The sequence below is a fragment of the Mixophyes fleayi genome, chromosome 4, assembly GCF_038048845.1.
Source record: "Mixophyes fleayi isolate aMixFle1 chromosome 4, aMixFle1.hap1, whole genome shotgun sequence".
Taxonomy (NCBI): Eukaryota; Metazoa; Chordata; class Amphibia; order Anura; family Limnodynastidae; genus Mixophyes; species Mixophyes fleayi.
Genome location: NC_134405.1, coordinates 213,252,432 through 213,270,989, shown reverse-complemented (window position 1 = coordinate 213,270,989; position 18,558 = coordinate 213,252,432). Strand labels below are relative to the sequence as shown.

The 18,558-nt window shown below is 43.1% G+C and overlaps 1 protein-coding gene and 1 long non-coding RNA gene across 5 annotated transcripts in view; one reads left to right on the top strand and one right to left on the bottom strand.

The window, feature by feature from the left end:
* GLT8D2 (glycosyltransferase 8 domain containing 2) overlaps positions 1–18,558 on the top strand; it is a 74,269-nt gene that overhangs the window by 46,640 nt on the left and 9,071 nt on the right. For all 4 annotated transcript variants that reach the window (XM_075209304.1, XM_075209302.1, XM_075209301.1 and 1 more), the window contains 2 exons: positions 310–476; positions 1,281–1,393. In XM_075209304.1, the coding sequence (XP_075065405.1) occupies positions 310–476; positions 1,281–1,393 (280 nt within the window). The remainder of the gene's footprint in view (positions 1–309; positions 477–1,280; positions 1,394–18,558) is intronic.
* On the bottom strand, positions 1,388–13,513 carry LOC142152549 (uncharacterized). Its single transcript, XR_012691353.1, has 3 exons — positions 13,373–13,513; positions 12,619–12,752; positions 1,388–1,947 (listed from the first exon to the last, which is right to left on the bottom strand). It is a non-coding gene; the product is annotated as an uncharacterized LOC142152549 (long non-coding RNA).

Below are 18,558 nucleotides of genomic sequence, written 5' to 3'. Positions count from 1 at the left end.
AATACAGCAGAGAATGGGGGAATGATGTCACAGTCATATTCACATCACTTTGTCATATGTGTTCTCCCTGCACTGCAACGCCAGTTGGCACTGGCTACTCGGCACAGGGCTTTATGTTAAATAAAGAGAGAAGTACAGGGTAAGACTCTTTCAGTGGGTGGATTTCGTGGCTCTGGCTCTCCCATGGAGGACTGGGCATTAGGGGGGTGCTCCGTCATCCAATATTATAATCTGCCATTGGCGCTAGACTCCATACTAGTGTTTTCTAGACCAGCTACCATGCTGTTCAGTTGTCTTCTCCTCTTGCAGAACACATACATGGGGTTTCTTGACTACAGGAAGAAAACCATTCAGAAGCTTGGCATCAGCCCTAGCACTTGTTCTTTCAACCCAGGTGTATTTGTAGCCAACATGACTGAATGGAGGCAGCAGCACATTACCAAACAACTGGAAAAATGGATGAAGAAAAATGTAGAGTAAGTTATTTCATTGATATTCAATTAATGAAAGGTGTCAGTGAATAATGGTATCCATTAAAATAGTAAAACTTTGCTATTACATCCATTCTTCTCTTACAGAAAGATAAAATGATGCATTTTATGCTATATTTTCTAGGGTCATGCCCAACTTTTGAAATTGAGTCTAAATTGTGTAATTTGGAATTGGTCAAAATAGTCAGTTACACTAAAATTTCAGGGACAAACCTATAAAACTTGGAATTAAAAGGCTGTTGGCAACTGTACGTGGATATGTAATTAAGTCAGCACTGTACACAATCAGATCAATACCCTAATGGGCTCTAGGAGAGATAATATTTCATGCCACAATATTTAATTTCTATGTCAGTCTTAATCTCAAACCCTTTTACTGTTAGTCTGCACAGCTTTTACATGTTAAGTTGCCTTCCATCAGCCAGCAGACACGGTTATCAGAAAATGGTTAACAACCACAAATCAAATTTCAATAGTCTTTCCATCCTCTTGGCTAGTCTATTTGTTCCAAGCCATATGCACTTAAATAGGTTGACTTGTGAGCAATCAAGTCCCTTTCATTGCAGTGAGCTAAATATGAAATAAATAATGCTGTATTATTTGTGTCCTATGTTAACATGCTATTTTACCATATACAAAATTCTGTAAGCTCAATTTAAACATTCTACTTGATATATGGAGTGTGAAAACTACACAAAGGCAAAAAAGGGAATATGTTCATTTCATAATATGTGTTTCAGTACAGACACAGCCAGATAATTTGCTGGGGAATGTTGTACTTCTTTGCAGAGAGAATGTGTACAGCAGCACTGTTGGAGGTGGGGTAGCTACTCCTCCCATGCTCATTGTCTTCTACGATCGATACTCTGCCATCCCTCCAGATTGGCATGTTCGACATCTCGGTGAGTATGCCCTAGATTATAAAAAAGCAACACAAATATGTTTATAATGTATGGCATAAAATAGGGTTAGAAATGTGTTTGATATCATTGTATTCTTGAAGATCTTTAAAATGCACCTGTCACATATTCCCCACCAGGACATTCCAGGTGGCTCCCAAACTTTGGGGCATTTCCCAGTCTCCCAGAATAGCAGCCCTCTGTCCCGGAGTGGGTCACAGTGACACAATTGCAATACCATGCCCCTCAAACTTGCCACCTGACCTGAGAGGTCTTCAGTAGTGGCAAGTATGACCTGGCATCTATTTTTGGGCTAAATAAATATTAATGAGAATGCCGGTTATTAATTGACTAGATATCAGAACCTCTTTAAGAGTAACCATGAAAAGCCCCCCATGATGGTACAGTTTCCTGGTGTCTTGGCTGCATTGTTGTGAATATTTGTTCAGCCCACAAAATAGCTGCTTCCATTTTCTGTAGGCAAAGTGCTCTTTAAAGTTTGTAAGACACGCTATTACTTTATTTCTATTGGGATAACAGAAAAACCTGAGATGTACCTGTGGGAGTAAAGGACATTATTTAATTATCAGGACAGCCATATTAAAAACAATTTTGCACAGCGCACAGATGAGTAAAGCACCATGCATTACTTCGAGACAAGAAATCACAATTTATTTCTGCCGCTCAGAAACATTGCACAATTATTATTTACACCTGAAGCCTTACCTGGGAGTTTTGACCATTAACAACCTATTTATCAAATTGTGCAGTTTGATCCACATTGCTTAATTACTATACTTCCCAACCATATTTATCAAATAACAAATTACTAGAAAAACAATTGTCACAGAAAAATACAATTAAAGTGAAACTGTAAACATCCTCATTTAGAGCTGGATGTAAGTCTATTTGCAGAATGTAAACATGCATTTTACCACACTACATCAAAACTTATATTTGTTTTTAGAGTTAAACATATCTTGAGCATTTGGTTTCTTGCCCTCAGGGTTCTTCACAGGCAAGTGCAGTATTGTAAAGGAGTACACATGACCCATTACAGATGTATCTTATATAGAATTAAATGTATCTTTAGATTACTTTTCAGATGTACCTTTTACAGCTACCTAAAGCAGACACAGGTTTGGTATGGCCTCTCTCTAAAGTTCTTAACCAGTAGCAGTGCTTTACAGGCTGGACAGACTTTCAATAGGGGGCCAATGTGCATGCCCCCCCCCCCCCCTGCTCCAGTCAAAAAACCAGCACCAGGCTAGATAGACTGGGCCACATTTATAATAGAACAGTGAAACCGGCAGCGTGGTATCCCTCTGTCATTGTGGGAACCTGCCTGGTCAGCATGTGACTGGAGCCTTTATGGTAGAAGTGTTTTTTTGTGCCCCCCTCCCATACAGATTACCAGCCCCCTATGAAAAGCTATGTGGCTGTCCCCAATACACCTGGGCTGTTGGTATCGGGATAATAGGATAAAAATCTGGACTCCTGCAGTGGCAACTTTTTCACCCCAGTTGTGCCAGTATAATGGACGCAATGTTCCAAAGACTCCATTCCATTCTACAGATAAATTGTTAATAATTAAAGAATACATATATATCTATTTTAAAAGTAAAATGTTAATTTAACAAAAGACCCATCTTTTACCATTTAGGAAAAATAATTTCTTCTGTCTCTGCATATTCCAATGTGAATTCTTCTATCTTGATAAACCAGAAGGAATAAAATAAAAACTCTCTGACCTGAGTAGTTCTTGTTGCATCAGAGTCCCGACAATGAATGTTCTTCTTTGACCAGACGGGTTAATAGGTGCTCAGCATTTTCCCATGCAACACATACGTTAATAATAATAGCTATCTTTCTTGCAGACTCATCTATGCTCTAGATCAGTGTTTCTCAAACCAAGTCTTCAGCTACCTCTAACAGTGCATTTTTCCATATCTCAATGCTGGAGGACAGGTGTATTCATTACTGAATGATACATTTTGAAAGATCCACAGGTGGTATAATTATTTCACTTGTCTTCTGGAAAATCTGCCCTGTTACGGGTCCTAAAGACTGGGTTTGGGAAACACTGCTCTAGATTTTAGGTTGGACATGTAGTAAAATATGTTAAACTTAAAAGGTGTAAAAAAGAGGATTTTTACTCACCGTAAAATCAATTTCTCTTACTACACTGGGGGACACTGCGTTACATTGGGGTATAGTAGGTGGGACTGGAGTTAGGCACTTATAAAACGTGTTTGTTTCCCTGACTCCTCCCCCACTATGCCCCTCCTCTGTAGCTGACTTCAGTTTTGTATAACCAACCCAGGAAGAGAGAACAAGCAATTCAGAAAGCAACACCAAAGACAGCACTTTCAGAGCAAGGGAGGGCAGTGTAGTAAGAGAAATTGATTTTACGGTGAATAAAAATCCTCTTTTCTCTGTCCTACCACTGGGTGACACTGCGATACATTGGGGAGCTACCAAAGCTGTGTCCAAGGGCAGGAATGCTCTGGAACGGCTGTGCGCCATATTTTGTGGCCAAAACCCTGCATTTGTGAATGCAAAGGCATGCAACAAAGAAAACAAAATGCAGCAGAAACCGACGCTGCCACTCTGTACAACTGCGCCATTGAATGACGCTGTTGTGCCGTACAAAAAGCTGCAACCCTCCTGGAGAGTGCACTGTAAAAGTCACTGGAACCTGCAGAGGGGTACAGACAGAATGTTGGTCGAGATGCAGTGGCAGGAGACTACCTAGACCCTGCCACCCCCCCCCCCCCCCCTACGCTCTTTAGAGTTAGAGGGGCTAAAGGGGCATTAAATTCCTAAACAGGAACTGTGCGAACAAGAGCACAAACTATCTCCCGTTGGAGAAACGTTACACAAAAAGAAGAGGCACAAGAATGATATACCGCAATCCCTGTGTCAGTGGAATGCAGGCACTAATCGTCATAACCAATAATGTCTCGTACAACGCACCACTAATTTTCTGGGAAAGAAAATGAGGAAGAGCCATACACACTCTCGCCCCGGATCCCCTACGAGATGTGACATCCAAGGGAGCAGCCTGCATTGAGGTAACAACTCAATCCACTCAGTGATATCCAAAGGATCACCATATACACTGATGCAACAGCTTAAGCCAATCAGCGATATCTAAGGGAGCACTGATACAGTGCTTAAACCATTCAGAGATAAACAAGGGAGCACTCATTCCATGAGCTAAACAGCTTAACTAACTCAGCGATATCTGAGGGAGCACTCATATAGAGAGCTAACAACGTAAGCCCGACATATATACAAGGAAGCACTCATACCATGAGCTAACAGCTTAAATAATTCAGAGAGTCACCGGAGGCCAAAGCAAGCCCCCTGATGACGAGAACTAGACTCCCTGGAAATCTACAACCAACCAAAGGTGGGCTGAGCCTAAAGAAACCCCTTAAGCAAAACAACCTTCCGCTGAGTTAGACAGAGAGCCATGGAAACTGCACGCTGAAAGAAGTAGGGCGGACACCCGAATCTAAGCCAGCTGGTAAAGAAAACCTTTTAAAGATTCCTGAGTGGGACGTGTGAAATTCTAGGAATTTACACCAACCGAATATAGTTCTAGCCCAAAGATAACAGCTGAGGAAGAAGCTCTACGGCTGAATTGAAGGTAGCAACCATCTCCCTGCAAGGATTCTCTAGCCGAAAAGGTTGGCCATCCGACGCCACAGCGTCAAACTAGATGATGAAAACAAAAAGAGCCGAACTACGAGATAAGGCCGCTCTGGAATCGGGAAAAGAGGGACGACAACACTAGTCCCCTAAACCAGTAGAACACGGCTTTGCGAGACACACGGCGGACCACCAGACTAGCTGGGATGCGCCCCCTCCTAGAAACTCTTGAACCCTCACGAGGAAATTGTACCTGTAAATAACCTGTACACCCCCTAAGTTCTAGGGAGACCAGACTTGGCTATGGACAAATCCACCTGAGGGTCATTAGATTGAGAGCAGATAGAGAAAACAGGCTAACATGTGCAAAGAACCTGGGCTCCCTCTCAGAGAGCCCTATGACCTAACCAGGAGGGCATAAACGTATTACCCTGGAGTGACTCACTTTCCCTGGTAAATGGCTGATTGCTAAGGCATTCGGCCCTCAATAATAATATGTTGGTCTAGCTTGGCCCATAGTACAAGGCACCCCCTTCCGACCATACACAGGTCGACCCTTATCCTGCATTAGGATACGGGAATTCCATAAGTGCTACAAATATGCAACAGCCCTGCATTATGAGACCGAATCTCTACAGGTTTTCTGACCCCCTGTACAAGAAGAACAACTGACCCACTAAAAAAATCATTGTGACTAAGCACCACCCGAAAGGTAAACCAGTGGATCAGGGCAGAGGGATGCTATGCACGTCCAAAACAAGGAAAGCAGCTTCCCTTGATGAGAATCTCCATGTTGAGACATGGGAGATGTTCCGAATAAGGAGAGCCAACGATACAAGTAGAACCTTGGTATCCTATTTTGCAAAACAGAAATTCCTGTTACTGAAAGGAAATTCTGCCAGGAGCATTTTGGAACTGTGTAGAAGAGAGATGAGCGTGTTCTTCGGTAGGAAGATACTGAAAACTCCAATCTAGAAGATAAGGCATAAGCCAAACGCTTCTAGTGTGGTAGAATAAGCGAAGAGACGGGTAGGCTCAATTTGACCACCTGTGAACCCAATAATGCAGCCCCGCTGCTTGCTGAGAGGCTCCAAGTATAATATTCTGGCTGAAAACGTCTAGCTGTAAGCTAAGCGTTGGGTGTAATAAATAACTTCCACCTCCGGGGAATGTCCCCAGACCTATGGATATTTACCTGACTGCCACTGTACATAAACTATAACCACCCTTGTAAGGCTAAGCCTGACTCAGGATGTGGCACCCTGACCTCAGATCAACAGAGAGGATGAACGGATTGAACACGTAAACATCACGGCCTGGTGTCGCTGACATAACAAAAAGGAAGCACACCTACCGCCAGAAGCCTTTGGATACTCGTTTGTAATGGTGCAAATTGAGAGTTCCGATATTGGAACGTAGTCCTGTAAGCATGTGGCTAACTATTGGTATCATAGCTGAATAGCTGTATGCCTACCAGCTATGATGCTGCTTGGTGAATACAAACCACCCCATTAACCCTTAATGTGAATAAAGGCTAGAGAACTTCTTCTGTCCGAGAGCCGCTAGACAAAACTAGGGGTGTGCACCGGCCACTTTTAGTGTTTTGGGTTTTGGGTTCTGATTTGTTTTGCCAAAACACCCCACTCAAGGTTTTGGTTCTGATTTAGGGTTTTGGGTTCTTATTTATTTTTAAAAAAGCATAAAAAGTGCTAAAAAACAGGTTTTTTTTGTTTTTTTTTCACTCCTACGCTATTATTAACCTCAATAACATTCAATAACAATCATTTCCACTAATTTCCAGTCTATTCTGAACACCTCACACCTCACAATATTGTTTTTTAGGCCAAAAGGTTGCACCGAGGTAGCTGGATGTCTAAGCTAAGCAACACAAGTGGGCGGCACAAACACGTGGCCCATCTAGTAGTAGCACTGCAGTGGCAGACAGGATGGCAGTTTGAAAAACTAGGCCCCAAAGAGCACAAAGCCAAAAAAAGAGGTGCAAGATGGAATTGTCCTTGGGCCCTCCCACCAACCCTTATGTTGTTGAAATAGGACATGCACACTTTAACAAACCAATCATTTCAGCGACAGGGCCTACCAAACAACTATCGCTGAAATGATTGGTTTGTTTGGGCCCCCACACAAAAAAAGCTATTCATCTCTCCCTGTACAAACTAAACTGGCTCTACTGAGGCAAGATGTCGTCCTCATCCTCATCCTCTGATTCCTCGCCCTCTTCAGTGTGTACTTCCTCATCCTCACACATGATCAATTCGTCCCTGGTGGACTTCACAATCACAGGTCCCTCTGTAGTCTCTGGAGGCCGGTGCTGTTCTTGATTGAAGAATTGATAATTCATTTTTATGAACATCATCTTCTCAACGTTTTGCGGAAGCAACCTCCTTCGCCGCTCACTTACCAGGTTCCCCGCTGCACTAAAAACTCTTTCGGAGTACACACTGGAGGGGGGACAACTCAAGTAAAATAGAGCCAGTTTGTACAGGGGCTTCCAAACTGGCTTTTATTCCTGCCAGAAAGAATAACGACTGTCTGACATGTCTACTTGGATGGTGTCAGCAAAGTAATCCTCCACCATTTTTTTCAATGGTGACAGCATCCAATGCAGCGACAGTAGACATGTCTGCAATGGTTGGCAGGTCCTTCAGTCCGGACCAGATGTTCTCAGCATCCCCGCCAGCGGGTCATTTAGGAAATCTCAGCTGTTTCCACGCAGCCACAGGTGTGGAAGAAAATGAAGGAGGAGCTCTTGGCATGTCACGGTCCTCTTCAGAGGACAATCTCCTGACCAGCAGGTCTTTGCACCGCTGTAGACTTGTGTCCGCCGGAAACAGACACAACTTACGCTTTAAACCGAGGATCGAGCACGGTGGCCAGAATGTATTCCTCTGACTTTAAAAGAGTGACCACCCTCGGATTCTGGCAAAGCGTACGAAGGGCTTCATCCACAAGAGCTACATGCTTTGTGGAGTCGCAATGCTTGAACAGCTCCTCCCTCACTTTCTCCAGCTGCTTCTGCAACAGCCTGATCAGGAGAATCACCTGACTCAAGCTGGCAGTGTCGGAACTGACTTCTCGTGTGGCAAGTTCAAACGGCTGGAGAACCTTGCACAACACGGAAATCAGTCTCCACTGCGCTTGACTCAGGCGCATCCCCACTCCTTTGCCTATGTCGTAGGTCGCTGTGTAGAGGGTGGAGTTCCAGCGCGTCACAACCTCTTGTTTGAGGTGATGGCAGGGCAGGTTCAGCCTTTTTTGATGTTGTTCGAGTCTGCGGTAGGCAGTGGCAGAATGCCGAAAGTGTCCAGCAATTTTGCGGGCCACCGCAAGCATATCCTGCACACCCCTGTCACTCTTCAGGTAATGCTGCACCACCAAATTTATTGTGTGGGCAAAACATGGGACGTGCTGGAAATTGCCCATATGTAATGCGGCACAATGTTACTGGCGTTGTCTGACACCACAAAATCCCCAGGAGAGTGTAAGTGGGGTAAGCCACTGCGAGATTATTTCCCTCAGTTTCTCTAAGAGGTTGTCAGCGTTGTGCCTCTTATTAAAACCGGTGATACACAACGTTGCCTGCCTTGGAACGAGCAGGCGTTGTGGAGATGCTGCTACTGATGCAGCTGCTGCTGTTGCTGCGGAAGGCGATGCAACTACCCAGTGGGCTGTCACAGTCATATAGTCCTTAGTTTGCCCTGAACCACTTGTCCACATGTCCGTGGTTAAGTGGACAGTGGGTACAACCGCATTTTTCAGAGCACTGAGGACACTTTTTCGTACTTCTCTGTACATCCCGGGTATCGCCTGCCTAGTGAAGTGGAATCTCGACGGGATTTGGTACCGGGGAGACAATACCTGCATCAACCGTCTAAATCCCACTCCACTGATGGCGGACACCGGATGCACGTCTAACACCAACATAGCTGTTACGGCCGCAGTTATCCACTTTGCCATAGGATGACTACTGTCGTACTTCATGCTCATAGCAAACGACTGTTGTACGGTCAACTGTTTAGTGAAAGACGTAGTGTTCTTACGACTTCCCCTCTGGGAAGATGACCGACTACCAGCAGCAACAGCAGTAGCGGCAGTAGTAGGCATACCGCTGCAGGATCCTCCGGAAGAATCCCGATTTGAAGAGGACTCAGTCATGCCGGTGACATGGCCTGCAGGACTATCTCTGATCGAGATCGTGGAGGAAATTGACCAGGAGGGTGTTGCTGGTGTGGATACAACAGGACCAAGGGATTTAGGTGTCCCTTGACCGCTGTCGGTCCTAGCCACAGGTCCTTAACTAAACACTGAATTATGAAGGTTCTTCAGGTGACGTATAAGGGAGGATGTCCCTAGGTGGCCAAGATCCTTACCCCTGCTTATTTGAGCTTTACAAAAGGTACATATGGCCATACATTTGTTGTCCGGATTGGGATAGAAATAACTCCAGACCGAAGAGATGGATTTTTTGATCTTCTGCCCAGGCATGACGATGGGCTTTTTCATCCCATGGACAACAACTGTTTCCCCCCCTGGTGCCTCATTTAAGATAACCACATCAGCATCCTCCTCATCAAGTTCCTCCTCAGCGCCAGCTACATCAATATCCTCCTCCCGATGTTCAACATTCACGCCTTCATTAGCCAAATCTGTAACTGGACTGTGGGTGATCCTTCCAGCATATGCAGAGGGCATGCTGCAAATGGTGGAAGGAGCCACCTCTTCCCGTACAGTGATGGGAAGGTCAGGCTTCGCAACCACCAACACCCTTGGACTCGCCTTGGGGATTTGTGATGCCATCTCTTTAGAAGGCAGAGTTGTTTGCTGTGTTGTTGATGACAGCTTAACTCTCTTAAATTTTTTAGAGGGGTAGGGAGGAGGAGGGCTTAGATCCTTGGGTGAAGCTGAACCACTAGTCATGAACACGGGCCAGGGCCTAAGCCGTTCCTTGCCACTCCGTGTCGTAAATGGCATATTGGCAAGTTTACGTTTCTCCTCAGATGATTTTAATTTTCTTTTTTTGCTAATTTTAGTGAACTCTGGCTTTTTGGATTTTACATGCCCTCTACTAGGAGATTGGGCATCGGCCTTGGCAGACGACGTTGATGGCATTTCATCGTCTATGTCATGACAAGTGGCAGCAGCTTCAGCATTAGGAGGAAGTGGTTCTTGATCTTTCCCTACTTTATCCTCCAAATTTTGGTACTCCATCATAGTTTAATCTCTGGTACTAATATTTCTGGACTGCAGGAACAGTGAACATATTTATATATTGCAGTACTAATATTTCTGGACTGCAGGAACAGTGAACGTATTTATATATTGCAGTACTAATATTTCTGGACTGCAGGAACAGTGAATGTAGTTAAATATTGCAGTACTAATATATCTGGACTGCAGGAACAGTGAACGTATTTATATATTGCAGTAGAATTTGTTTTATACTTTTTTATAATTTTTTTAAAATTATTTTTGTATAAATTTTTTTATTTTTTTTTATACTTTTTAAATAATTTTAAAATAACAATGAACTTAGCAGAACAGAGCCAATCTTCAGCACTCTGGTATGGGAATGTTTGCGTGCATGTGGTTTTATGTGTTTATCAGGAAGATCCAAGAAGGGGTCAATCTCTGGCTCACAATATAGGCTCCTAGATAGCCTCCCGTAGGGTCCCTCAAGGCTTTCTGCCAGGCTAGTACTGTTTTCCTTATTTGTAAATGACTTACCCACAGTCTGTAAATCAGCATCTCTGGAGGTGTACGCAGATGGCACCTTTTGATATATACACAGCTCAAACGTCTCTGACATTTAAAATCTTCTGCAATCGGATTTATTAAAAACGTCTTCACTATTCTTACATCAGTGTCCAAACAAAAATATTTGTGTTTGTGGCTTGATCCTAGCTTTTCGTTGTGTATTCCAAATTGTGCTTGTCCAATACAAGCAAATCCTGCCTAACTGCCTTGGCCAGAAAGAGCACAACTCATACTAATGTCTACTATAGATTTTGGGAATGTAATTAATAATACAGCCAACCAAATTCACTCTAGCAAGCTGGATGCTCTGTCATTGTGTCTTGCTGTCCAACTACAGAACATATCATTGTGTATGTTATTCCCACTGGGCATCTTAATCAGAGCAACCGAATCTTTTGCAGTGTGTGGAGAGTTGTGGAGATATGATGGATAGAAATATTATATGTTAGATGAAAGTTGAAATACATTATTATTCAGTGTTCAATAGAGAACTATTTAAGCAAATGAAAATGTAAATCGGGTAGATATCGCATCTTTGCTTTAAAGGTGCTTAGAATATGGAGGAGAGCACATTTGAAAAATTGAACACTTGTTTTGCTGGAACTAAAAGTAAAGGCTGAAGGAAACCTATTTATCTGTTGTTTTTCTGTAGCCCCTCTTCCCTATCAATTCATACATTGTTTATTCTACGACATCCTTTTTGTTTTGTTGGGTAAGAAATTGTATTCATCCAATCCATCTCTTTGTATACATTCTATAAACATGCTCCGCCCACCAGTGTCAAACTCATTTTAAGAATGTACTAATGGAACCAATACATAACACTCAGTGAAGGCATCCCCCAGCAAGATATAAAGAGAAACTCATTTAAATGTTTAATATACTGATCTACTTATATTGCATACCATATATAAAGTCATAGATAGTTGCAAAATCCAACCTCCCTCTACCCTGATCTGAGCCCGACTGAAGATGGCGGCGGCAAGCGGGGAATTTATACAATCTGAGTCTCGCGAGAATCCGACGGCGGGATTTGGAGTCTCAGCCTCACTTTCACTGATTCTCCCCGCCGGAAATACCCGAACAGTGCTCGGATCGCCGTCGGATCCGCACTGTTCGGGTGGGCTCGGATTGCGATAATCCGAGCCCGCTCATCTCTAGACAAAACCCTTTACCAGCCCCTGCTCTGTGTAGAAGTACTTCTTTGTCTGCTCCCGCCGGGGACAGCAGAATAAGCCACAGGATTGTCACCAGCAGGGATTACTTCCCTTGTATTGACTCTGGAGAGGTAGGGGAGGTGAAAACATAGCCAGTCTATTACTGTTTACCTTGTCTTTGTCAAAAGACAGACACCGAGTCTAAGATATGAGGAAAAAACATTTTCCCAACTAGGGTGTCACTAATGCTTAGGTTGAAAATTGAAAATCAAGTATAGACTGTTGTTTTGCAAATGCGAAATCTGTGTAAAGTTTAAAGCTTGGGTTATCCACCTCGTGAATGTAATCAGAAGGAATATTCCTCGTTAGTAAAACAAGATGGAGATAGACATCCTCTGGTGAGGAATGAACTACATCGTTATTCTGACTGTGACAACAGTGAAAGATAAAATCCTGTCCATCTGTGTAAGATGGTGAACAACAGCGTCTTTGTCCAGATGGTTTTATACCTGAACAGCGTAATGCCGCTTCTGTGGTAGCGGACAGATATAAGCTGTGTGGGTGCTTAACCAGCACAGTGTAAACATGTGTAGAAGCATGAAAAAGGTTATACTCACGTACCATTTTGAACTTAAAAATCACCTTATTGTGTTCGGCCACCAGAAGCGACAGTGATGTAGACCAGACCTGTTTCTGCAAAACAGCTGACACCGAAATGGGAGCACCCTGTTTGTAGACCCTAGCCTCGCACTCTGTGCCGAGGCATTCGGGCTAGGCTGTGGAAAAGAAAATTAAAAAATTACATTTTGCACAAATATATAATGTCACTCCTATTTCCCAGTTGCTCCGTCAGAAAACATAAGGAAATAGTAGGCAAAGTAACAGGAAATAAGATGGTCTAACAATTATTTTGAAGACACATATACATATAGATATATATATAAATACATATATATACATTTTTGAGTGTGCCAACCAGCGAGTATTCTACTCCTGGAAGACTCACCTATTGTAGCCTGATACAACAGCAAGAAAAAAGACACAGAATAAATCTGTTCTATCTTTTAAACAGGTAATATATATATGTACTATTAGGGAAATTGAACCCACAACACCATGTATTCAAAACAGTGTATATATCAGTTGAGCCACAGCTCCTGATGTACACATACCTATATACATTTACGCACACATATACACCGGCAAGTCTGCTGGTGGAGAGGAGAGGCTGAGACACCTTCACTCCCGCCCGCATGTCTAAATGTGGCCGCGGCCGTCTAAATGGCCGAATATATAACGATAAATGCCCCAAATAAAACGTTGCCTTTAAAGGCAAGGTTAAAACCAAAAAAACATGGCCCATTAGCTCGTTCTTTTTAGGGGAAGAGCTGCTTACCTGCGCTGGAACTCGAGTGAAGGAATCCCGGGACTATTCACTCCTCTGGGTCTTGGCATGGAGTCCAGCGCTGCACCTGAAAAGGAAAGAAAAATAAAAACAGGAAAACCTAATGCTAAACTAAGTATAGGCAGGAGCCTATACAGAAGTGACCTTTCTCCAGAAGGCACTTACAAAACTGAAGTGAAGTCAGCTACAGAGGAGGGGCATAGTGGGGGAGGAGTCAGGGAAACAAACACGTTTATAAGTGTCTAACTCCAGTCCCACCTACTATACCCCAAGGTAACGCAGTAGGACAGAAAAATGCAAGTATGCAGATGCATTTCTGCATATTCATTTTTGGCATATTCTTGTGTTCTCCTAAAATGAGGCATTGGGCCTGAGTCATTAAGGCAAGCAAAGGAGTAAATGTTCTCTGGGACAAACCATGTTACAATGTAAGGGGTGCAAATCAGTTTATTATTTTGTACATAAGTTAAATGCTGGCTGTTTTTTCATCTAGCACACAAATACTTGCTAGCTTTATTATTACATTGAAATATAAAGTTGATCTAGGACATGCCCTACCCAAACTATAAATCTGCCTCACATTTTAAATTTACCTCCCCCTCCAATACAACATGGTTTTGCCCAGGTGCAAATGTTACTCCTTTTTTATGCTTTACTCTCCTTAATGACTCAGGCCCATTATGTTCAAAGCAATATTCTTCACTATATACAAAAGTATTTTGGGATTTAGGGATTTGGTCCCCACCCGCCTAAAAGCCATATATCCTGAATCCTGTAGTCTATGCTGGAGGTTCTGTGGACATAAAGGCTCATTTCATCATATTTGGTGGTCTTGCCTCAAGATGGTGAGATTCTGGCAGAGGGTTCACATTCAAATTTATAGAGTTACTTCACTACAACTTCCCACTTGTTCTTCCTATTCTCTCCTACACAGACCTGTATCTGATATTGACAAATATACAATAGGGCTTGTGGGCCATATACTTAATGCCACCAAATGTGAAATAGCAGCGAGCTGGAAACAATCCGAACCCCCACGCTGCCTGAAGTGATTAATAGAATTTGGCAGACTTACCTCTGTGAATATATCACAAGTATCATTAACGACCGCCCCAATAAATTTCAAAACATCTAGCACCCTGGCTTACCGTTTATGGCGCAGACCAACCAGGACCCTCTTAATGCTGAAATTGACGCTATTGAATCAGTTACAAACCACATAATGAGTACTTATCACTCACCAAGATGCCAGGCACCACCCCCCCTTCCTCTTTTCCCCCTCGCTAACACCTTCTTATTTTCTCCTACCCCCTGCACTATTCACCTTCCTCTCTTTATCTTACCAAGACCCCCCTTCTCCCTTTCTTCTCTTTACCTCTACCTTCATTGTTGTTGTTTTTTTTATGACAATGTTCTCAATAATTTTTTATTGACTAATTGTTCTTTGCAACCTAGTCTGTATACTGTTAAAATTTTGAAAATTCCCTAATAAAATATGTTTAAAAAAAAAAAAAAAAAAAAAAAAGAAGCCAGCAAAACCAATAAGTCAAGTTATCTCTTGATAACTAGACCCCTCACTCTTTTGGGGAAGATTATACATGGCTAACACTGTACAGATAGTAAAACATTAAGTGCAATTAGGTGTATTGGATTTCAAACTGCATGTAAATCACAGAACGTTTCTCTGCAAAGTTAGAAAAAATTTATTTTTTAAAGCATTCAGACTGTCAGGTACATAAGGGCTTTCTCTCTATTTTTAAAACACTCTGATTGTATTGACCTAAGCATAGGGATCATTAATTACATTACTTAGATCACATTAATTTAAATGCGAGTGTTGTAAAAGAGAATGTTTGATCTTGAACACACTTGAATTTTCTCCATTAATGTACACCCATTTCCTAAAAACATTAATTTACAATGATAGACATAATTAATTCCTGTAATACATGCTCTATGTTTAGATCAAGTATTCCTGCGCAGTGTACCTTAGCAGGGGCGCACGGAGGATTGTCGGGGGGGGGGGGGGGGCAGTTTCCCCCCCCCGACCCCCCCCCCCCCCCAAAAAAAAAACCAGAGAGAGCTGCTGCGCATGCGCCCGCAGACTCAGAAACCCCCCCTTGCTCAATGAATGGAACATTATAAGTAAAGTATGTTATATCTTATAGGCAGGACCGGAGCCACCATTAGGCAGCTACCTAGGGCGCCGGCCTCTGGGGAGCGGCACTGCGGCCACCTAATCATTAATAATGTTAATTATTATTTAAGTAATTGCAGGCGGTGAGCTCACCAGGGCGCAACGCCACCCGCATCCTCTCTATTGTGCAGACCCTATGTCTGCATTGCGGTGCTGCTACAGTGCAGCACTGCATATACAAATCTGCCCGGGTCCCGGCTGCTGACAGCGTCGTGACATCACAACGCTGTCAGTGAAGAGGGGCCGACAGGAGTAAAAGCAAAATAACAGTGAAGACAGAAGCAAAAAAAGTGGAGAAGCAGAGAAAAAGAGAAGAGAAGACAAGTACGGTAATAGAGAAAATAGGGGTAGATGAGGCCATAGAAAACAGGAGGTAGGGGAAGAGGATGCCACTAAAAACAAGGGGGGGGGAGGGGGGAATATGCCAAGGAAAACAAGAGGGGGAGAGAATGCCACAAGAAAATAGGGAGGGGAGGGTGAATGCCATTACAGTAGGGGGGGGGGGGGGGGCAGAGAATGCCAAGAGAAAACAGGAGGAGGGGGAGAATACCAAAGGAAACAGGAGGAGGGTAAGGGGGAATAATGCCAAAGAAAACAGGAGGGGGGAGAATTAGGAGGGGGGGGGGGTGCCAAAGAAAACAGGAGAGGGGGGAGAATATGCCAAAGTAAGCAGGGGGGAGAGAGAATTCCAAAGAAAACAGGGGGGGGGGGGAGGAGTCTTTGATTTCTCCTGCCATAAACCCTTCATAAATTGTGCGATGACCACTTTAGAGAGAAGATGGCTGTTTTCTCTGTTTTAATGGCTGATCGCACTTTAATAAATAGACTCCTGTTCATTTAAAGTAACTACACAGTTGAGGAAACATTTACGTCGTTTAGTATGTGTCCACTATTTGGCTGGCCTCTGCCTCTGTTGCTGTTTATCTCTATGTAATTGCATGTGTTAATTTATACTATAGATGTAAAATTAATTAAACTAATATACAGCAACAAAGGACACCCAAATAGTGGTCAAATACTAAAAAAAAATATGGTTGCTCAACATTTAAGCATTAAGCTGTTTATTTATTAAAATCTTGTGGGCTAGAGGGTATGTGAGAAAAAAAAGCTGTCTGGCAAGGGGGGGGGGTGCGAGGGAAAAGCATGTTTGACACAAGCAGGTGGGTGGGGCATTTTAAAGAAAGCTGGTGGGCAGAGGGGTCAGGTCAGTCAGGTGTAACGTGTGTGATGTCAAGTTTTTTTTTTTGTTCTGAAATCTAACATGCGGACCCTCCCCTCTAGCTGTCCTGCGTTTGCTACTGGGCAACAGTGAAGCCTTGACAGCATTCTGCGACAAATACATGTGCATTTGGACAGCAGCCTTACCAGCCAGCCAGGAGGAGGTAAGAGTTTATATTACAAACATCAAATGTGTGAGGGGCTGGGAAGTGAGTATTGGGGGGGTTGAAGCTTTGCCTAGGATGCCGAACAACCTTTCACCAGCCCTGCTTATAGGTCTTACAGAAAAATAATTTGCCTTGCGTTGTACAATAAGTGGTAATAATTAGGGATTTATTTTACCTAACCAGGTAATTGCTGGGTGGGTACTAAATATTCTAAAGATATTTGTCCAAGATGTGGGATTTCTCCTTCCCCTATGCATTTCTCTCTGTAATTGCGACACAATTAACATGTCTAAGTTTAAATGTCAGGCTCCTGAGCCCACAGGATGGCACCTACCAAACAGGTTATTATATACTATGTAGTAAGCACCAGAAAGGTAAGGGGAAGGTTTGGCTGCTGGATTTCTCTAGAATGTGTTGTGTGTTAGAAACTGTACATCACATTTAGCAAATGCACCAATCGCTTTCACACAGCTTAGACAACAGTTTTCTGAGCTGAATCAATACTCACTAGAATGCAGCTATTTTCATGCCACTGGTTTCTAATGAATTGAGGAGATGCACTCTCCTGATTTCTGGTTCAGCCCATAAAATATCTGCCAACACTGTACGCAAACAATGGGTACATTGTTGTTACTTTTTCTACCTGCGTGACAGATATATTTTAAAGAACACTCAATACCTATAAAAGATTAGGTTTGGCTACATTCTAACAAATATTGGTCATGAAGAGCCACAGTAATATCACTGGTCCCTTGTGAAATGATGGGCTGCATTCTCATCAACACCGGTTAAACCCATAGGGGCATATTCAATTGTTAACTTTTTCAGCCGAGGGAAAAAGTATTACCGTTATTACGGTAATTCCTAGTCAGATTTCAGCTCGCAGCTCCCTGAGCCACCAGCTGAAATCCAGCGAGAAAACTACCGTAATAACGGTATTTACGCGCACTATTACCATAATGACGGCAATAGTGCACGCGCCGCGAGAATTTTGGCTATAACGCCAACAATTGAATATGCCCCATAAAGTTAATTGTGCACATAGCAAGTGCTCTTTAAATACGAATATCAATAACTTCTTCTACCCTGTAGATGGCACGGTTTCTTTGTGTTTAATAGTTAACAACTATTAGGTGCTACCTTAGTGCATAGTTGCCTACCCTTCCATCCGGGAGACTCTAATTTCTAGAAGTTCTCCCAAACTCCCGGGAGAGCAGTACAACTCCTACATTCTGCCCACTTCCCTGATAAAGTCTGTGAGTGGCTAGGAGGCTTAATGACGCTATTTACAGCACATCACATCATCCTGCATTGAACAGCGGCACTCTGCCCCAGGATCTTCCCTTCAGGCTCTCCCTGAGGGGAGAATGATAAGAGCAGGAAGGATCAGGGGCAATCGCAGGATTTCTAGATGGGGGGTTCTAAATGTTTGATTTTGGAATTAAACAAACAGAACAAAAACAAACTTGCTGCAATAAACTGGCAACAGACTTTTTTGTAGTGCAATTGTTTGACTGTAAATAATAAGTTGGCCGAGTCACAGACCATAAGACGTAATCTAATAACAACTGGTGCAGAAGCAGCGGCGTTTGCTC